Source organism: Phasianus colchicus, chromosome 4 (genome assembly GCF_987193195.1).
Source record: "Phasianus colchicus chromosome 4, bPhaCol1.hap1.1, whole genome shotgun sequence".
Classification (NCBI taxonomy): domain Eukaryota; kingdom Metazoa; phylum Chordata; class Aves; order Galliformes; family Phasianidae; genus Phasianus; species Phasianus colchicus.
The window spans coordinates 27,302,908-27,324,719 of record NC_143439.1 but is presented as its reverse complement, the minus strand read 5'-3'; the positions used below and the strand labels follow the sequence as shown (position 1 = coordinate 27,324,719).

At 40.9% G+C, this 21,812-nt stretch overlaps 1 protein-coding gene across 9 annotated transcripts in view; it reads left to right on the top strand.

Annotated features, from left to right (window-relative positions):
* The window catches only part of PTPN13 (protein tyrosine phosphatase non-receptor type 13), a 106,254-nt gene that overhangs the window by 35,636 nt on the left and 48,806 nt on the right, over window positions 1-21,812 (top strand). For all 9 annotated transcript variants that reach the window (XM_090138974.1, XM_090138978.1, XM_031596663.2 and 6 more), the window contains 3 exons: window positions 1,483-1,668; window positions 3,176-3,269; window positions 14,690-15,253. In XM_090138974.1, coding sequence (XP_089995100.1) covers window positions 1,483-1,668; window positions 3,176-3,269; window positions 14,690-15,253 — 844 coding nt within the window. The remainder of the gene's footprint in view (window positions 1-1,482; window positions 1,669-3,175; window positions 3,270-14,689; window positions 15,254-21,812) is intronic.

Below are 21,812 nucleotides of genomic sequence, written 5' to 3'. Positions count from 1 at the left end.
TCTATAATTAATGCTGCTGATGAAGGAGAAAATAATTTGTTTTGGTTCAGACTTATGTATAAAAACAAATATTTAAGTAACATGACTTTACCCACAGTAAAGCAATTTGTGATCTCTGCTGCTGTTACTTTGGTGAGCATGGACTCAGCGTATGCAGCTACATTACACAATGGCCAAGAAGGGATATATGTTGTTTGGAATAGGGAGTAACTACTGACTTGTCAGCCACTGTAGATTCAGGCTGCTTAGAGCTGAATCTTATTTCTCAAGAGGTCATCTTTCACACCCACCACTCATTTTTGGAAGAATTCTGCAACATGTAATTCATCTGCTGCTTGTGTGCTTCCTCCCCCTCCAGCTAAGCTGTCAGCAGTCAGCGTCGTAAAGAGTGAAAATCAGGTGAACTGCATAAAGAGAGCATTTAATAGCAGATTTACTATTGAGGGATTTGACAGTGTTGTGCAGCTTGGGGAGTTAAGGTATTTCTGTTTCATGTTTTAGTTTGGTCCCATTTATGGGTGTTACCTGTAAAGGTAAGGAAGGAAATTTGAAATGCTGTCTGGCAGTTTAAGTGCTCCATTTCTAATGTTTTTCTGTAACTGAGTGGTAGCTGGGTTCTTAGTTCTGTTGATTTGGAAGTCTCTGTGTGAGTGCAGAAGTCAGAGAATTCAGTGCAGCGGTGGTTGTAGCAATACTTCTTTGCAATATCTGCCATGTTTGCCCCTAAACCCCACTGTTCTTTTAGAGAGCTCTCACATTTCTTTGTTGTCCTGTCTTGTAGTAAGTGAAAGGGACAGTATTAAGCAAAGCAGTATTGGGAGAATATCTTGAGGCAGGTGCTATCTCCAAATGCTTTTTGTCAAAAAGCAGATGACAGAGCCTGTGCCTGTGAGGTGACTACCCCACCTGGGACAGTTACAGATCAGAAAGCTGAAGTCTCAAGTGCTTGTGGCATCTGAGAAGAGGTATTAATGCTGACTGTTGCATATCCTGTGTAATCAAATTCACTGACACTTCTGGATTAACTGCATGGAGAGAAGAGTTAAACCTAGATTGTTCTCAGTCTTGTGGGCACTGTCCTGAAACTACAGAGCTTTGCTTCCTTCAGCAGCATTGTTGCTGCTGTAGTCCTTACTTCTTTGTTGATTTTTGGTGGTTTCACTGGACTTTAGAAATGCTAGCCCAGCTGGCACAGAATATTGAAATGTGGAATTACAGAACAGTAGAGCAGTGGACAAAGGCTTAAAAAAGTATTGCAGTGAGGATTTAGTTTTTATGATTGTGACTTCCATAATGTTGAAAAACAGTAAAAACAGTTAACTTACTCCAAACCCAGATGGTGACTTTCTCATTGGCGTTCACTTAATGTAGGCGATAAATCTCATGAATAGTCATTTTATCATGTTGAATGTCTTTTGTTTCCATGTGTGCTGCAAGTTGCTGTTGAAACTAATTTTCCTGTCCATTTTTGTTTGTCATTAGCCTATCAAACTTGGAGATCATCTCAACAGCATCCTCCTTGGCATGTGTGAAGATGTCATTTATGCCCGAGTATCTGTACGGACCGTTCTGGATGCCTGCAGTGCTCACATCAGGAACAGTAACTGTGCCCCATCTTTTTCATATGTGAAGCAGTTAGTCAGACTGGTCCTGGGAAGCCTGTCTGGGGTAAGTGTTCATAAACATTTGAGGATTAAAGGAGGTGGGCAGGAAGAGAGAGAAGATGCTAAATCAGAGTCAATCTATGGTCATTTTTCCTCTTGTTCTACCATGCTGTAATTCTGATAAGAGGGAATGCTGAAAGGAGAAAAAATTCTGAAATCCCAGGAGATAATTGTTTCTTTCTCCACTTACCAGTTTGTGCAGTCAACAATTCTTTCTGGAATATAGATTCACAGCTGCTGTTTCTGAGAAAGATACTTTTCCGAAATGGTTGTTCACTGGAAGAAAACTAGGGAAAAACATGTTGTCTGGGGCAAGCACTAGACTTGTCACTATTTAAAATGCTGCTAAAATTATCACTGTGAATTTTCTTTTTTAAATGTGTGCTTGACTTTTGGAGGGGCACTGATTAATGAGGAGAAGGACTGAGTTATCAGTTTGGTAATTGTCTTGCATGTCTCCTCACCTCTGGGATATGATTATTTTAGGGGAATTTATTGTCAGGTGATAAAAAATGCATTGAGCTGTTTTAAGAAGTGAAATACTCTGCGTGTAGTTGTCCTGCAAAGTTACTGTTCTTGACAGAGGCATCTCCCTTCATCTGAACCATCACAACATACTTATGGAATAGCCACATAATTTCAGGCTCTGAAAACAGCCAAAGGCCTTGTGTTGTCGGTATTACTAAGATTGTTCTTTTCTCAGTACTTATTTTCCTCGTGTTCTGTTTATAATTCCAACAAATGCCAAGCAGTATGTTTTTACTGGAATTATATGCCATTATGGTCTTGGTTTTATTCTGTTTTATCCTGTTGAAACGCTTCTATCTCAGAGGGATTATGTAAACGTAGAAAAATAAATGTCTAGATGCACAGTACTGTGATTACAAGAAAAGTGTTTGACCTCAGAGTACTCTCATTTAAAAATGTCTGTCGTTATTTAATGATTATATAGATTCTTTGTACATTTAGTTGGGAAGTTTCTGCATGAGGTGATAGGTCTCTGTGTTTGTATGATAGTCAGCAGAAGTTGTTGATGACTGGCTTCTAGAAGCAGCGCTGAGCCTGAGCTCCACAAAGCACTGCCTGGACTGTGAGGTTATGTCTGTTAGCCTGGTGCCCTTCATCACAGTATCCGATTTTCATGGTCCAAGTTGCTAAGTGGGTCTGTCCTGGGATGGAATAAAATGAAGACCTGCAAGACCTTTATCACTGAAGCTATTAAAATAAAGAACCAAACTTTAAATCAGGCCATTAGCTATAGAACCAACCAAGGAGAAGAATGAGTCATTCACCTTTAGATTCTTAATGCCCCTTTTTGCTTAGCAAATGTTCTCCTTTTCTGCTCATCTTATTCTTGTCAGCAGATGTGAAAAGGGCATCTGAGGTCAATGTGAGGGACTGATCTGGCTTGGTCAGCCAGTGATGGCCATAGTGGTCTCAGATGCATATCCTGAAGTCATGCTGAATCCATCTGGCTTGTTCCTTACTTTGTGCTGCTGCCTGTTTTGCAGATGGATCAACTTTCTTGCAATGGAGATAAAAAATTGCAGCCAGACAGGAGCCAGGCAATTCGGGAGAGGCTGAGGGGAAAAGGACTGCCCACAGGTAAGTGCCCTGTTTCTGTGAGGATCAGGGCATAGCAGCCCCATGGAATACTAAGTATGCTGTGTAGATATTGCAGCCAACAGTAACTCAGCAGTGGAGCCATCAGCTTTGAGCTAGGCTTTCCAGACAGTAGGATCTGTTGTACAGATAACCGGTCTTATTGGGGCTTGTTGGGAGCATTTTATGTTGCACCAGCTGGACCACTCTGAGTCACTGTGATGCAGGCAGTGCGATGTGATAGTCACCTGAGGCCCCTCTTGCCCTAAAATGCTCAACTGTAAATAGAATATATTGGTACAAGTATGTGACGTCTCCCAGAAATACTCAACTTCATAAGTGCATAGTTTTCAGCCACCACATATTATCTCTCTGCATATTTACCAGCAGTAAACACTAATCAAAAGTTATACAAAAGTTAGGTTGTTATGCTTGAGCTGCTCTTTTGGTTTTGCGTCACCAGCAACAGTAGAGTGCATTACAGGAACAAAAATAATCCATGGAGTTGTCACCGGCAATAGAAACTGCAAAAATTTGATGCAAGTCTGGCTAGTCTTTGCTTTTCTTCTCTTAATTCTTATAAGACAAGCACTGGATCAGGCTTCTTCTTGATACAGAAATGGTATGTCGTTATTTGCTAGCCCTTCCTCTACACCATCATGTGTCTACTACAACTGTTTCTTTGTTTTTTGGCACAGCTGCACTGCTCTCACTGCCTCCTCAGAGGTTTGGTGTTTTGGTTCTTTATTATTGTCATCTTTCCCGAGTATTTATGTAGCAATAAGCAGATCTTGAGGAGTAAGGGACTTAGGGTGAACGAATACTGTTGCTTGGATTTGTAAACAGTGTCATGCCTTCCTTCTGTGAACTTCTTAAGCCTTTCAGTTCCTTCCCTGGTTCCCAGCAATTCTTTAAAGTTTGTTCCAGAACCTTACTGTTTTGATTTGTTAAATTAATAATTTGTTCTTTGACCCTCTACCATCCCAGTTTCTGGTTTCATTACATTTGTGATTTCTTTACACACCTTTATACTTCTGAGAGTATGTACTTCTTCCATACTCCTCACTTTGTACTTTTATGTTGCTTTTCAAGTGGATTCCCATAATCGTAAGTTTAATTAATAACTTGCTATGTGTTGTAGTGGAACTTGATGTTAATACATTGTCATTTGTCTACTACCTCAAGCTGGGTAGTGTCCATGCTCTTATTTCTACCACTTTTCTGCTTTTGATCCTGTAATTGTCATAAATTAACTGTTTCGTTAATGGTCAAAATTAATATCTCTTTCATTTTGAAGATGTAGCAAGGTTGTTTTTAATCTGTTCTCACTGTATTGTTGACCTCAATTTTTCTTTCATTTGTTCACTAATTCTGAGCACTTTTACTCTTCTGCTTTTATTTTTCTGAAGTTCTCTTTTTTAAGTCTGTTTGTGCTTTGAGGTTGTTTTTTTTCCTTTTTTTTTTTTTTTTTTTTTTTTTCCTACCCATGAGTTTCTGGCTAAGCTTTTTAGCAATTTTTAATTTTTTAAAAAATCTTCAGAAATCCTGTTTAACCCACGGTCTTAACTGTATCTTAACAATGAAGGTTTTGTTTAGATTTTACTGAATTGCAGAGATTGGTATTGCATCTTCACCAGTATCTGCATGGTATTCTGGCTCATGATCAGGTTGAACAAGGTTGCTTTTAATGTGGAAACATCTTCTGAAAACTGTACCTTTCACTTTCAGAGAGTATGGACTAGAAGCTTGAGCTAGTGTATTCTTGTTGTATCTTCTGACCTCTAAAATGGCATGTCAGCATTATTCTTCCCTGGCTCTCTTTGAATCACAAAGTGTGTATAACTGTGCTTATGAGATAAGTGAGAGGTGTTGCTTTTCGTTTAATTAATGCAGAATTTGGTGAGTGTCTGGACACTGAAGGGCTGTGGAGCTGGACACTGACCTCTGAGTGCCCACTTGCCTCTGGCTCTATCTGGGATTTCTGCAGTGCTGGGCAGACCAATTTCCTGTACTGTGTGCATTTGGGAATTCTCTGAGTCAGGGAAGAACAACCAAAGTTAGGAGTTCTCTAGGGCAGAGATGTCCAATTGAGTTAGCTGCTGTAAATTCAAAACAGGATTTTAAATAGCTGAAGTCAGTATTTGCTTTATGAAGTGCTTTTTTTTCTTTTTTTTTTTTTCCTGGGAACATCACATTGTCTTAACTGAACTAAACCTTGACTTAAACACTACTTGGGAAATGAAGTGAACTTGGTAGCCCCCAGTCTGAAGTTGGCTGAATAGTTCTCATCCTCTGCTTCCTCTTTCTCTCAAGTTAAGTGCAAGTTCTCACATGCTCAGCATTACAGGTGGTGTGTGGCACAATGAAAGCTTGTGCATTGCTGTTCAGGTGCAAATACTGGTTTGTTTGCATCCTCCCAAGCCCAATCCTGAAGGTGTGGGTTATTAATACGTGATTTTTCCTATTTTTGTCAATGTGAACTATCAACTACCAAAAATGTCTTTTAGTGACTGTATGCTTTTAGTGATAATTTGGTGTTTTGCTTCTTTCTCCTCTTCTGCTGGAATATATATATATATATATATATTGTTTCTCATTGTTTGTACCTTTATTTTCAGAAAAGAGGATAAATTGAAGTCTGCTGTTCCTTATTTTTTTAAATTTTTTTTATGCTTGACATGTTCTGCTTCCGTCCCAATCTGTTTTAGTTTCTCTGTACTTGTGGAGCTCCGATTACTTTTCTCTTTTGCCTTACAGGGCTTAAACCTGTCCTGGTTCCCCCTAAAACTTTCCAGTGTGTCTTCTGACTTCAGCCCTCTTCCCCAATGCGTTTTACTGCCATCATCTTAATTCTCTATATTTCCATCTTAGATCCATGCTTTAATCTCCACTCAGTCCTCAGGGAATATAGAGAGTCAGTACACCGCAGAACAGAACTGAACAAAATGTTCACATAACCAAAGCAGCTGTAGCTATTTTCAGTTCCACTTGGCAGATATACTGAGCTTTGTATTTGAGTGTTAGGAAGGAGACTCAGTAAAAGGGGTCTCTGGGGTTAATGAGTGACAGCTCTCATTGGATTTTGGCCTATTTAGTGCTGGATTATTTCTTTTTCTGCAGCAGCATTCTGTTTTACTGGTGCTCATTCTGTCCATATGGACGCAGATCAGCTGCCCTGAGGGTGCAGCTATTAGGTTTCTGGAAAACAGTTATGGGGTGTTGTACTGATCCTACCAACAGTGGTCTCACAGAGTGAGCAGCCACAGGGAGAAGACCAGATTACAGTTTAAGAAAAGCGGTAATGGTACAAGAAAAAGAAACCAAAAACAACTCAGAAAAGTACAGACACTTTCTTTTTTCCTCTCTATTGACACTGTTCTGCAATTGTGTGTACTTGAAATAAATGTCTTTTTTCCCAGCTGCAAAATAGAGAACACTTGCAAAGGTATAAAGCTGCTGGATTAGAACTGTTATACTGATAGGACATTTTCTAGTAAGTCAGAAGTTATGTCCATGATTTTTCTTATAACTGGTCATCAGCTGGATTTAACTCCATTCACCACTGCTCTTGGCTTGGCCATCCAACCAGTTTTGTACCCAGCAAAGAATCTATCAGTGTAAGCCATGGACTGCCAAGCTTCTCCAGGAGAATTCTGTGGAAGACAGAGTCAAAGGCTATCCTAAAGTCTAGACAGACTACATCCACAGCCTTTCCCTCTTCTACAAGTCAGGTCACCTGGTCATAGAAGGAGGCCAAGGTGACCAAGCAGGACTTGCTCTTTGTGAATCTATGCTGGCTGGACATGATCTCTCAGTTGTCCCACACATGCTCTGCTCTAGGACTTTCCCTGATATCGAGGTCAGTCTGACAGATCTGTAGTTTCTGAATCTTACTATCCTTCTTGTAGGTAGGTATTGCATTAGCAAGTCTCTTATCATCTGGGAGCTCCCTGGTGGACCAGGACTGCTGATAAATGGTGGAAATGATGGACTGCTTTGACCTGGCATTTTTTTTGGAGTCCTATATAGCTAAGAAATGCATAAAGTGGATTGAAAATAAAGCTGTGGTCATTTTCACAGTAAGAAGTTGAGCAACAGTCTTAATTGGACAGGAGACTTGTCTGATGCTCACTGGATTGAAATGCTCTTGAGACATTGCTATATTGTATTTAGAGAAGATTGTCAGTGTATGGAATAGCTGTCAGGGAAAAAAGCAGCACGGTGCAAAAGCATTTATTATAAATTTTAAGACCATCAAAACATTGATGTGAGCATCTAACTTTAGATTGCTGCTTAATTGTCCTATGTTTTCTTGGTTATGGAGATGGTTTAGCTGAAGAGAGACATGCTCCCAGTTTCAGTCTTTGAAGGTTGGAAACATTAAATTTAAGATTAGTTTTCCATGCCGTGGTCATGCAAAATGACAATTGCTGGGGCTTTTTCTCTTGGCTTCAAACAAATGTACTGAAATATTTTGTTAATTCACTTCTTGAAATTAGATACCTTGCTGTCCTTATATATTCTGAGGTGGGATATTTTCAGTTATTTATTTCTCTTTACATCTTAAATATGATTATTAAATAGCTTCTCACTCATATTCTCCCCAGTTAAATTTATTTTCTGTCTCTCTTATGACTCAATTTCTGTGGTTATTTTGGTGAATGAGCTTCATGGCAGGGCTGACTGCAGAAGTAATTTATTCTAAATTAATATTACAGAACATTTGTTTAGTTGAGTCTTACTCAGAACACAGTATTTAGGAACTGATTTAACCAGCAGAAATAAAAATGGTAAAACCTGGTGTGAGTCATCTGAACATAGGAGTTGTTATTAAAGCTTCCTATTCAAAACACGGTAGACCTTGAAAGTCTTGAAGAATTTTTTGTGGAAGTTGTTTGATATAATTCTTTTGGTGTGACAACAGGGTGAGTAATTTTCAAATTCTTCCAAATATAAAGCAAGAAATAATTTGCTACCATTCTCTTTTTGCTAAAAACTGTAGCATTCCTCCTTCAAAAGGATGTGTGATCCATTTAAAACCCAGTTGACATCTCAATTAACTTTTACAGAGGCCTGAGAGCCTGCTTTCCATCTCTGGAAGAGCTGAAGTCCTGCACTAGGACAGCATCACTTTGTCTTCTGTGCATTTACTTATGGGGTCCTAGCTTCTGTTCAGGATTTGTCAACACCAAGGACAGGATTTAGTAAAGATACTTTGTCTTTTCAAGAAATCTAGCTATAGTTTTTTTTTTTTTTTTTGTCTTTGCTTTCCCACCACAGCAAGCTCTTGTGTGGACTTGACTTAATGCAGATTCCATTGCAAGTTAACCTTAGGTGTTGTAGAGCTACAGAGCAAGCCTGCAAAATTCTGACCTTCACCTGTGCCAAAGACTGTGCCACCTGAGTAAGGGATAGAGATGAGTTTAAAAGATCGAGAATGCTCACCTTATTTCTGTGTTTCAGGAAACTGGAAATATGGAACAAAATTTTAGGTGCTGACTACTGCTTGTTTAATTAGACTTTGCTCTGTGGGAAGTGCCACATAAATGATTGGCACTGTAAATCAAAGAACTTAAGGCCCAATGAGGCTGCTTTTAATTTTAACAACAGGTGCCCATGTTTGGTTAGTACTCTCTGGAATATTTATTGCTATATAGCTGCCTGGCAAAAACTCCTTGAAAAGAGAAAATGTCCCCTTCTGATTTTGATCCAGGGAAATTGAGTACAGATTAAGTTTTAGTTCCCCATTTTGGTAAAAATGTGGTCTATAAAGAGTTTATAATGATGACCTCCACATGTGAACTGAGACATCTTTGTCATTTTCTTGTTAAATCCAAGCATATGACTTTCACTTATTAACAAATGCTGCACAGAACTTTATTCCATTAATATGAAAATCTTTCCTCTGGCAGTATCTTCATGCACACACCTTTCCCAGTTCCTTGCTATTAGAAAAACTGAACTGAGTGGAAGAATGATTGCAAGAGATAAGTAAAACAAAAGAGACACTTGATGAAGGCTTTATTTTCATTTTATTTCTTCATTATTTCACCATCAATAAAACAGTCCTATTTTTGTCCAGTACATGCGTGCACCCAGCAGTGCTGTGATTGATGGTGGTGAAAATCTTTCAACTGAAGTGTAATGGCTGCTGTGTTAATGAGCTGCAGGCCAGGCATTGCTGAAAATGTTGTTGGTGGGCAAACACTGACCTCCTGGAACAAAGGGAGAAAAGGACACTAAGATCAGGAAGTAAACCAAACTGGAAATGTAAAATACTGCATCAGTGCTGCAGAAAATTGCCTGTAGAACTGATCTTCTCCTGGAGAATGAAGAAAGGGAGAAGCAGGGTTGCCTTTTGGCCTCACTGAAAAAGAAATCAACCCACACGTCCAGCTCATTTCTTCCTTCACAGAGAAGACATTTTCTAAACAATTAAAAAAAGTTGAAGGAGGAGGTGCAATTTTAGCAGCCAGCCCACAGCCTCATCAGACTCTCTTGTGTTCTTTTGGCTCTTAACTGGGCCCACAAAGATTGCAGATCCAACCCCTCCACCAGTTGCCCACTCGCATCTGAAAGACTGACCACATTGTCTGGGAATAAGGACTTTTCTCTTTCTCTCTCCTGCACATTAACGGTGTGGGAGGTGTTTTGTAAACTTACATTGAACCACTTCCTCTTTTCAGACCTCATGGTCTTGCAGTGATAGTCCACTCTTTCATGCATGTGTAGGCAGCCTCTCTCTTTCTCCCCTCATTCCAGTGTGTGTATGATGTATGCACATACCCACAACTGCTGCTAAAAGGCAGCTAAAAAGGCTTCCTGGTTTTTACAAAGGAAAAAGGATGATCAGAATGGATTTCAACAAATGTGCACTTAATTTATTTTATATAAATAGATACACTCTGTGTTTGCATTATGACATTTGCACTTGTATCACATTTGATTGATTGTGTGTATGATCAAGCTAGCACACAGGTGATGGCAGACAAGCTGAATTGGGTTAGGAGCAGATGCAGCTCTCCAATTCAGGTGAAAATTGCCAAGATTACAGGCAGTTGGAGTGAAGATAGTTTGTAAATAGCACTACTGTCAGGAAAAAGTATGGTTGTGTTTGTAGCTGAAGACAATAAAGGTAGCAGTTCCATAGTCATGTAGAAAATGTAACTTCTGTCTTTTGGACCAGTGTGGAAACTTACATTTTGATGTTGGTGGTTTTTTTGTGAACTCTTGGTGATTAATTGCTATTCTTATGGTATGTATTCTCTCACTATATATTATACTTTGGAATCATGCAATTAATATAATTGCATTTGAATTATTTACAGTAATTATAAATAATTGCACTAATGTAAAATCAAGTAGAAGATAAACACCCACAGGCGATATGAGAAATGGAGAACCCAGGTAGTATTCTGAGAGTTTGTTTTAACAGAGAAGTTACTGGGGAAGGGGAAAGCCTGCTTCTTGTTAGGACTTCAATGCTGTAGAATCTTAACTGCCATTGGATTGACCTGTCCCCTTTACTGAGATGTGGAGCAGTAGTTCTCTGTCCTGTTCCTGCTGGGAACTGAAGCACAGAGTAACTACTGTGTGGTGTCAGGTGAGGTGCTTGATGTCTTTTCCAGAGCCAAGAGACTTCAGAGAGGTCTCAAGAGCTTCTATTAGAAACAGAAGCCATTTCTAAAAGGAAGTTTGTAATGGAAATGCTGCCAGGCATTAGAATTTAAAGATGTAAAAGTTTAATTGTGCAGATAGGTTCTTTTTGATGCGTAGTATACAATTTTTTCGCTGGCAGTCCTCCCTGAAAATTAAATGCAGTGGGTAAGTTGTATATTGGCTTAATGATTTGGGACTTGTGTATGCTATGCAACTGAGAATAGATGTTAGAGATGTATTATGTTACTTATTATGTTGCTTTGAAGACTGTGTCATTAAGGAGGCACTAGTGATTCTGGAAGTGTACCATTAGTGGAAAGGTAGTGGTAGGGGCCAAGAGCAGAAAGAGATGTATGAAAGAGTTGTTTAAGACCTCAGGTGACACTGAGGTACTGTGTTCTGCAAGTCCAGAAGAAACAGCAGAAGTTCCATAGCGGTTGGTTTTGTGACTTGGGAAGGTGATAGTACTGCTTGTAGAGTTTAGGAGGAGTGGGAATAGGGTTATTATAAAAGGAAGAATTAGCTTGGCTTGATTGCTGGGTGCTTCAGATTTGATAATCCACTTTGTTTTCTGGTTCCTACAGTTGAGTTTCTTCTTCGCTGAAAAGCTTTATACTCTGATTGTTGTATTGACCACTGCTCAGGGGCAGTTGGCAGCAGGGGTTCTTGGCTGCTGCAAAGTATAGGCATGAAAATACCATATTGCTGTTTTGTTTGGGTTCACCTTCTGAGGATGCCCAACTTTGGGCTTTGTACCCTTTGTCTCTTGGTCTTTTCTTCTCCTCTCTCTAAACATGCTTCTCAAACAGCTTCGTGATGAATCCATCTGAGGGGAGCTCAGTGAAATCAGATTATGTTGAGAAGGATGGGTCTTGCACAGGTGGGAAGAAGTGCCAAGACTGGTGAAGAGCAAAAGTGGGAATGAGAAAGGGAAGGAAGGAAAGAAGAAAGATGTCCACAAAAATTTTACAGTCTCAAAGGCAAATATTGAGGCGTGCCATAGGTTTCTTTTGGTGGTGTGCTTAAAACCACACATTGGGAGCATCGGTCAGTGTGGAAGCGAGGTGAAGAATGACCTGTAGGCATCACCAGACTGCAGAGTGGAAGGGCAGTGTGGAAGTGAAGTTTCTCCTCCAATGTTTCCTGATGGGACAGCTCACGCCCTTTCTCATCACACAATTAGCTGGATCAGTGAGGACGCTGCAGCAGTGAGCGATTTCCCAGCCATTGCTATTGAGATAGTGCATGCGGCCTTCTCTTTTCGTCACAAGGGATTCCCTGTTGGGTGAGTAACACAAGGAAAAGAAAGTCTGCATTTTCTGAGCCACTGCGTGAACAAGAACAGTTCCTGATGCACTCAGGCTGAGTTCTGCACTGCCATGGAACTGCAGCAGAGTGTAGAGAGTGCCCCTTCCCAGTTATATTTGTTCACTGCTGGTTTTGCTTATCCACTGCTGCTTCTCACTTGTGCAGATCTGATCTTGTTGTTCCTTTTGATTTGCTGTTTTGGTGTGACTCTGAGATCATGAAGCATTTTGCCTTTTTTTCTTTTTGTTCCGATGTCTAATCCTGGAGTTAGAATCCTTTTAGGAATGTCTGTTCTTGATGTAGAGGTGCATGACTATGAAGTATGTGTTTGCAAAGTGGGTACTGTCATACTGTGTTGGATAGATGGTGGGAACATCACTGTGACAGGCTGTCTGCAGAAAGGCCATACTGTGCCCTTGAATGTGACCTGTAATTCACCAGCCTTGGGGGAGGCGTTTGGTCAGAGAGTGGTATAATAGATAACAACGTGTCATGAGATTTACTTTACCACAAAGATAAATACTTTGCATTGAGTTTAGTGATAGGACTGTGTTAGTAAAATATGAAGTGATGTGTCCTATTGTTTTGGAAGATAAATTCATTCTCATTGGCAAACGTTTTTGTTTTATTCTTTTATTGTTTTTACAATCTGGAATATATAGGAACTGTAATTACTTACAAGGCACCTTTTGGACAATCAGAACCCTGATGTTTTACTATCAGATGTTTACATGTGGATAAAAGGCAAGGAACGTTTTGGTCTGATTTTCTTTAAGCACCTTTCTTCAGCTTATTATCACAGAAAGAGAAAGTGAAAGCAAAGAGCCCCCCCGTTCAAGTAGAGTATCAGAGTTCAATTGTACAAAGCGACAAGCTTTTAAAGCATTTCTGAGTGCAGCTACCAATGTCATCCTCTATTCTGTGGAACTGGGTGCAGAAGGATGAGAGATTATAGGAAGATCAGCACAGGCCCACTGTATTGGTGGCCCTTAATTTCTGCTGAGCACAGGAGAGGCAGCTCTGAGAACAGAGGGCGCAGCGTGTTTATGTACTCAGAGCTCAAGGCTGTTTTCTGTTCTAGGGAGGGCTTCAAGGCAGATTTTTGTTAGAAAATGTACATATTAATAACACATTGGGAAAGGAGCTAGTTCTAGGAAAGGCTGAACATCTCCAGTTGAGTGGGCAGACAGTACTTAGGTGGTCTTGAACAGAACACAGCTCTGCTGGCCTTTTTTGATGGGAGAACCATGATAAAGCTCAGATTCCATAGTCAGGCAGTCAGTGTTCTGCAGGTTGAAAACATTGGACTTCATAGTAATTTGTGCAATGTATTTGATCAGTGGTAGCTATGAGTAGACTACTGCAACAGAGTAGACTACTAAAATAAACTTCAGATTTTTATAATTTTAATTATGCATAAGTATCAAAATATATTAGTTTTCCCTACAGGACGTAGCAGTTGGGCAGCCTCTGATACTGGTCATTTTTTTTTTTCTGTGAATTGACTCTAAACGGTTATTATTATTTTATTCTGAGATCAGAAAGTCTTAGCAAGAGCAACAGGCTTTCAGTTCATCTGTGAATATTAAGAAATGTCATTACTGATGCTTGTGATTAGTTTTGTAAAATTAGGCATGTACATTTACAAAGTTTTACATCTGAGATGAACGTAAGTATCAAACCTTTCAGTGACTGTGATATGGTATTCTTTTGAGAACACACACTTCTCTGCTAACATTGCACTCAGGCAATTTCTTCTAATCTGAGAGCTATTTCATGGTAAGTGAGAGAGGCTGTGTTCATTATGACAAAACTTGAATTGTGCAGGCTTACAGAATCATCTTGACCTTGGAAGCTCTGTCAGTTTTCTGTTCTGGAGTATTCAGCGTATTGACAGACTGTTATCATCAAAACCAGTCATTACAAGAAAAGTTACAGGAAAAGTGGGGATTTTTAAAATACCAAATTACACAGTCATTCTTCCCTTACTACTGATACTACTGTAAGGCATCTGTACATCCGTGGAACAAACCTGGACTTGTTCAGAGGTGATTAAAAGTTGCAGGTTGTGTGTTTGGGTGTGAGGGGTGAAAGGAGTCGCTGATTTCAGATTAATCATCACACAGTACTTCTGATGCTAGTCCAGACTTAAATAGAATTAATGAGAAATCAAATTCCAATGCGTATCTAGTAGTACTACTTAATATTATTGCTGAATTAGGAGGAGCACTACTTTACTTTGAGCTCTTCAGCAATAAGATAGAATGTTTCTCAGAGTTGAGGTACTTGGAGTTTTATCTTTGACTGAGCCAGTCTTTAAGTAGCTATCTCAGTGTTTCACATGACAAAGTCAATGTCGAATGCATGCTTAGTGTGTGCTTTCAAGCACATAATGTGTGTTGCACTCCTTTGTACGAAGTATAACATGACTTGTATGAAATGTCTCCTTATTCCAGGAAAAGCTTCAGTGGTTGATGCACATGACGAACACAAGACTCATTTCTCTCAACAGACAGTGCTTAACAAAGGGCTTAGCAAGTCGATGGGATTTCTGGCCATGAGAGGAACACAAGGCGAGGAGGAATTTTTCCAGGGCATTTCCTCAGATAACAACTCAGGACAGGAGGATTCTTTCTATCCTTACAGATGTAAAACCAATGAGTTTGAAAACAAAAGTCACCTCCATGCAGATGCAGCTCCCAAGCGGAAGGTGTGGGCTTCCTCCACAGACTTGCTTTGCACGACCAGCAAAGCAGCTGAGAGAGACCATGCTTCAGACTCTCACAGGTACAGTCATCAGTGTGAGACCTTTGCTGTACGGACTTCTACTATGACCAGAAACAAAGAAGCAAGATACTCTGATGGGAGCATAGCACTGGATATCTTTGGACCTCAGAAACTGGACCAAACACGTCATGTGCCTGAGACATCAACTTCTGCAGCAATATCGAGTGCCTTTGACAGGATAAGGGAGAGACAGAAGAAGTTGCAGCTCCTGAGGGAAGCCATGAATGTAGAAGGTTAGTGAACCTTCTAGATGTTCTGAATTATTCCAGTCACTAAACAGAGATTTCTCTTTATGAAACATTTGAGTTCTCTTGTAGTGATTCTTGAAACTACTGAGATTTTACTTTGGCTTTCTATTTTTAAGTAAAATTTAAATATTAGAACATTTGTTGCCAATAAAAATGAAAGTGCTTGTGCAGATTACTTTCTCAGTAAAGATAGTTGCTCTCTTTAAGCCAGCTGGTGTCAAGTGAAATTAGGAAAAAAAAATATTGGCAACAGTGATTTCCCTTCAAAGAAAGTATTCCTTTCCAGTTATTAGGAGTGGATTTATAACCCAGAGAAAAAGAGGTGTGTCACCTGGAAATCTCAGGTTTTGCTCTGTATAATTCTGGATGATCCAGTTGAGCCCATAAATATGTAATTTCTTTTGGGTTTATATTAAGATCTTTACCTCAGTGAGAATAATTATCAGCAAGTTCCCCTGGTTAATTTAGAGAACATGGGGAGAGAAAAAAAGCTTCTGTGGAAACTTCTGGAAACATCTTTATGTGGAGCCATATAATGAGAAACTGTATTCTGTTTGTTTTGAATGTGTGACTTGATTTTCAAGGGTATAAATATAGTTCAGCTGAATTGGAACTGAGTGCCAAGTCAGAACCTGTTCTTGACGGGCCGGAAGGTATAACTTATTTATCTAAGGTATAAGCTGGAAGAGCAGTGTGTACAGAGCTAGTTGAGTGATTTATTCTAATGTGTACAAAGTCCACACAATTGAAAACTCACCTGGCTGTCTTATGGCAGAAATAATGACTATGTGATGTTATTTCTGTCTCATTGTTCTGCTCTGAGATGTTCCTGAAGAGATCCTTACATCTCTATTAAGAAGAAATGGTAAAGCCTTTTATCAGAGTTGAAGTTGCCAAAATCACTCCTGTCGCCATTCCAGGAGAAGCCTATATTGCAGGTTGCATGGGAAGTTAATTTTTTCTCTCCCATGCACATAAACCTTGTGCTTCAGAGAAGGAGCAGTATTGACAAGGCATAGGCAGTTTAAAAACCTGCTGTGATTTATGTATCAACTGTGCAGAAAGGACACATGGAGATTTTTTGTGTCCTCATATTGACATCTTTTAATGAGGGTTACATTATCAAGTGAAGGAATGAATGTAGATGGAGATAGTACTGTAGAGATAACCATTGTTTGTTCAGAATAGAACTTCACCATCTGTAATTATCTACTGAGATGTCTAATGTGGCAAAGGGGATGTTTGTGGTTTTGGTTCAGGGGTGTGGAATTGAAGGGGACCATATCAAGTGTGTGAGTCACCTCAAATGTTTAGAGATAGGCACATCGCAGAGTGCAAGAGGCAGCCACTCCCTGCATTAGCAAAGATAACCAGCTTTGTTGGTCAGGAGTTCAGCTTTGTGCAGGTTGGTGTTGCACAACAGCAAAACCAAAAGCTCGGCCAAACCCCTTGATGAGTAAGGCTTTCTCATTCTCAGTCAAACAGATTGGTAGATGGCAGAGAATGTAACGTGCCTCCTGTGCCATGCATCCTAGATGGGTCAGATGTGTGAAACTGTGCAATTCATCTGGGGAATGGGTGAGCAAACCAGGAACTGGGGCCCTGCAGTCAGACGAGCTGAGTAACAAATCTGTACAGGGCAGATGGAAGCAGTTACAGCGATTAACTGCCTGTACTAAGGAATTCACAATCAGTGCTTGCTAGAAAAAAGTGTTAGATACTTTCTCAACAGATAGCTGGGCTGCAATGTTCTTTTCTGCTCTTGATAGAGGAAGAAGGTATCTTTCACTCTTGCTTTGTAGTTAGAGTTTCATGTTCTTCTGCTTTATTTTAGATTTTCCATTTTTCTCTACTTAGAAGTTGGGAGCCAATAACTGACCGTGAATGTGATGTTTTAATCAGAGCCAATTAGAAGAGGTGTTTTAGGACAATGAATAGGGAATGGTTTTTCATATAGGAGTTAGAATCATAGAATAACAGAATGGCTTGGATTGGAAGGTTAATATAGCACCACCTCATATGGTAAACGTTGGAAAGAAGGAAGGAGGAGCAGGAGAACAAGGTGTTCCAACAGATTGGTTGTCAGCAGTGAGAATTCTGCTCCAGCATGGAGTTGTGGGATGGGCCAGGAGCCATGGGAGCCTGCCTGGGGCTGGCCTTTGCAGTGCAGAGGTTATCTCCCTGTTTGGTGATGTGGTGGGGCTGTTTGCAGTCCAGCTGAACCCAGGTCAGGGTTGCATGTTAGGTGTGAGTAAGGCCTGCCTGCAGCTGTAAGTTGTTTTTCAGTTTCTGAACTGTAAAATGGCATTCTACTTGGCAGGCAAAGCTTGGCCAGATATAAGTTCCCTCTTCAATCTACACAGGAATTTAAGTGACACGTGGCTTATTACTCCCTTAACTTATTTTGGGTTGAGCTGGCAAACTGTTTTGTTATTCACAAGACCTTGAGGAGCTGGCTCTCTTGGAGAAAGAGAATGTTCTCATGTTCAGGCTCTGGTACACCAAGCTTGCACTCGGAGCAGATTTTACAACCCAAATTATAAACTCATGAAAAGTAGTGTTTATAGTGGAAAGAATGACAGAGCTTTAATTACAGCTGTGCTGTAGTGGGATTGTTTATAGTGAGCTACTGAACATCCAAACTGCACTATAATTTGCAGCTGGGACGCCTCGGGTGCGACGAACTGCTGCCTTTGTGTTCTTCCTCTGCATTGTGTTTATCTGATTTATGCTAAGGAAAGTTTGGGACTTTTCTCAGGTGCCAGAAGGTGGGAGGGGAAGAGCAGAGGATTGCTATTTAGTTCAGGGACACAGCAGCCAATTCTGAACACTCAGAGCAGATTCCAAAATGTGCTTTAATCATGCCAAGAAATGGAAGAATAAGTGCTGTGTCTCAGCTGTGATTGTTCATTCCTATTTTTGTAACAGAGTTGTGGGGAGCTTAGTTAAAACCGAGGAATTATTGGTAGCAAATGAGCTGATTCTGTTGTTCTCTTAAACCCTGGCAGTTTTTGCTTGGCACCCTTGGCAATCTCTGTTTAGAGAGAAAATAGGTTCTGTCTTTTACATGAGGGGACAGGGAGCAAGGATTACCATGTCCTGGTGCAGGGGCACATGGGCTGGTTTGAGAGCAGTGCTACAGAGCTGGCTGTGCAGCAGATAGCAGACAAGAGGAGGAATAGGGGAGGATACCAGAAAATGGATCTTGATGAAGCTTTGGAATGTGACTACAGGGGTGGGTGTGTGGGGGTGGTTTGGGAATATTCCCAAGACTTTGTTAAAAGGTTTTGCAGTTAGAGCCATGTGAGTTCCAGAGCCTCAGTTTGGTTTTATCCCTCTCCTTTTTTACATTTGATTTTTCCTACTGAAAGGCTGGATGATGAAGTCTTCATTTTTTCTTCGCTTACTGTTGTTTTCTCCATGGAGTCAACAAGAGCAGACAGTAGTGTTCTGTGCCTCCAGAGATCAGCCTTTGCCTCCCAGGTGTATTTATCTCACCAAGTGTTAATTCCTGTGCAGACTCATCCAGACCCCATTTATAAAGCTTCCATGTCATGGCTGTTGTGTTTGGGTTGGGAGCAAGGGGTGGATGTCTGGGGCTACTCCACATGTTCCAGATTTTAAAGACTCCCATAGTTTGAAGCTGCATTTGTGGATGAGGAAAGATGTCTGCAGGTAAGCAGACAGTGCATGCAGATGAGAGACTGGAATTGGGAAGCTGCCGGAGAAGTGGTGAAGTGGGAGTTGGGGTTTAGCACAGAAGAGGAACAGCTTCCCTACAAACTCACCTCTGTGAATCCAGTGAAATGCACACTTCTTTCAGCTGGATTGTATTTACTCAATTATTCTGTAGGTGAAGCAGGGGAAATGCTCAGTGATGTTCACAGTGTGCATGTGGAAGCAAACGGAGGCTTAGCTGACACATATCTTACCATCACTGTGCTGTAGGATGATTTAAATGCAGTGGTGGTGTGATGAGTTTGTCATGTGGTTGGTATGTCCGGTGTGGACTGAGTTCAGCTTGAACGGTGATCACAAATCATGGTTGTTGTGAAGCTGAAGGGTGGGATAATGAACTGCTTTTACCTAAGGAAAAACTTCAATCATAAATTATACTGAGCCTATAGAAGTTGGGTTTTCCAGAAGAAAATTTATGTGACAGCCTAAAATACAGGTGTTCTGGCATCAGCCAGCACTGTTTTGTTCTGAACTACATGGTTTATCATGAGGTATAAAACAGACCTTGTAATCCCATCACTGCCCTGCAGAGTGGCAGGTGTTATCTGCTGTCACATCTGCAGCAGCTTGCACTGTCTGGGAACAGGTTTGGGATTATCTCAGTCTAACAAAACATTTAAAAACGAACAAAAACCAAAGCAGACTGTGTTTGTCATACTTTCAGCCAGCATATGAGTGTGTGTGTGTGTGTGTGCGTGCGCTCACGCCTCATCCTGGATGGTGTGATCAAGATCCAGAAAAGAATGGTGGGAGGCGCTGAATGCTTGCTGCTCTTCACCCTTCCAATCCTGGAGACATGTGGGACTGGCAGTTCTACACAGCTCTGCTCCTGCCTGTCACCCAGATGGTGCCAGACCTTGCATACCAGATAACCATTAGGTTCTCTGGGGGATCTGAGTGGTGACATGGTTGGTATGCTCAGTACAGTTTTTCTGTTCAATGTGTGGCAGCTGTGTATTAAAAACAAGGGTTGAGACTGCTCCCCTGGAGGAACAGATTTCTTCTCGTGGCTGTTCGTCCGGATGGATCTTCATTAGGAATTCAAACTGGGTCTCCATGCTCTTCCCACCTGCACCTGTGCTGTTCTGCCTTGCATAAGGTCATTGAGGCATAATTAGATGAAAAGAGGAAAAAGAAGAGTGAACACAACTCCAACCTATTTGCTAAACCCTTGTGAGGGAAGCACATCCCGGCCCTCCTCAAAGGACTGGTAATGTGTTTTAAATGATACTATAATGAAACTCTGCTAACAAAGATGCTCTCTGCTAACAAAACTACAACCCACAGACCAGACTAGTACCCTTTCACAAAACTACTCCTTTAACTCTGCCGTCATCTCGGTCCTTTTTCTTCTCTGTACAACCAGTCATAATTTTGCAATAACATGTATTTGAAAACCAGTGTATCTAATGTGAGTCATGTGCTCGGGATAATGGCATTCCAGGCTGAATGTGGTTCTGATCTCTGTTGCAGTTGGCTGGGGCAACACTTTCTGTAATGACGTGTCTGGGCTCGCATGCCTTGCCCTGCACAAATGCTGTGTTTTGTTATTTTGTGCTAGGTGAGGTCTGTGGGGTTGTGCTCTGCTGCTTTCCGTGGGAAGGTGGGAAAAGTACCACTGCAGCACTGAGCAACGCAGCCTGGGTTCTTCACTCATTCTGCATTGGGTGGTACCTGGTGTTAGCTTTGGTTGTATCACAAGTTTTATATGGATGTTGTAGTCATGGATTCTTAGGACGTACTGAAATTCAGAGGTAGTTTTTGTGTTTGTTTCATTATTTTTTCTTTCCACTGAGGCATGAAATGACCTAGGGTGTTCTCGTAAGAGTCTGTCACCTAACTGTGTAATATATAGGAAAAGCTATTGGTAGAATAAGTTTTGTTACACTGTGTTTGATGTTTCTAGGAGTTAAATCAATCCTATGCTCTCTCCTTAGTCACCAGGTATATAAAACAGCAAGGTTTGTTAGAAAAAGTCCTGGGGAAAGCTATGGATTGCAGAGAGAAGTTCTTTATTCCCTTCATTTGCTGTTGCAGATTTTGCCTTTTGTCTTCCCACCAACTGAGATGGAAGCTCATCCTTGTTTTTGTAATTATTGCATGAAGAATTGAACTTTACCTCAATCCTAGAGTCAGGGCTTGTGACCTTTGGAGGCCAGCCCTTATTTAGAAGGAGTTTGGTTTGGCCATGATCCATGTGTCTTGTCTGAAGTTAAATCTCAGTGTGATGTGTTAGAATTAAAGAGGATGTGCTGAGGAAAGAAGGCAGCATGAGTTATTTGGTGACTTTTTCCAAGCACAGCAGATGTAGTAACCTCAGTATTGAATCCAGTGCTTGCTGGTCTGCCCTGCATGTCCTGTCTGTGCCCCTGGCAAAGATCTCACGTGGTCAGGATGTGTGCATGTATCACATCAACAGCTGAGAGCCAGGAGCTGCTGCCAGTGAGAGAATGGCCCCACAGCAATCAGATCAGAACTCTGACTGCACGCTCCTTGGCTTGGGAGCTCAGCTCTGGGCTCCTGATTTGAAGTTTTACATGGATTTTGTATAGAACTCCATGTCTCAAAGGAGCGGGTTGGAGGCACAGTTTGTGTGTTGTTCAGGAAGCCCAGCTGCTGACTGGGTGGAAAAAAGATCTGCTCAAAATCTCCTGTTGTACTTTATTGTGCCCTTCCTTTCTTCTTGCATCAAAGGCAGCCAGCAGACTTGCAAAATCAGCAGTCAATAGAACTGCTGGGAAAGAGGAGATCTGTTTTCATTTAAGTGTTTCTGCGCTGTAGCTGCTGTATTGTGGTAGGGTGGATG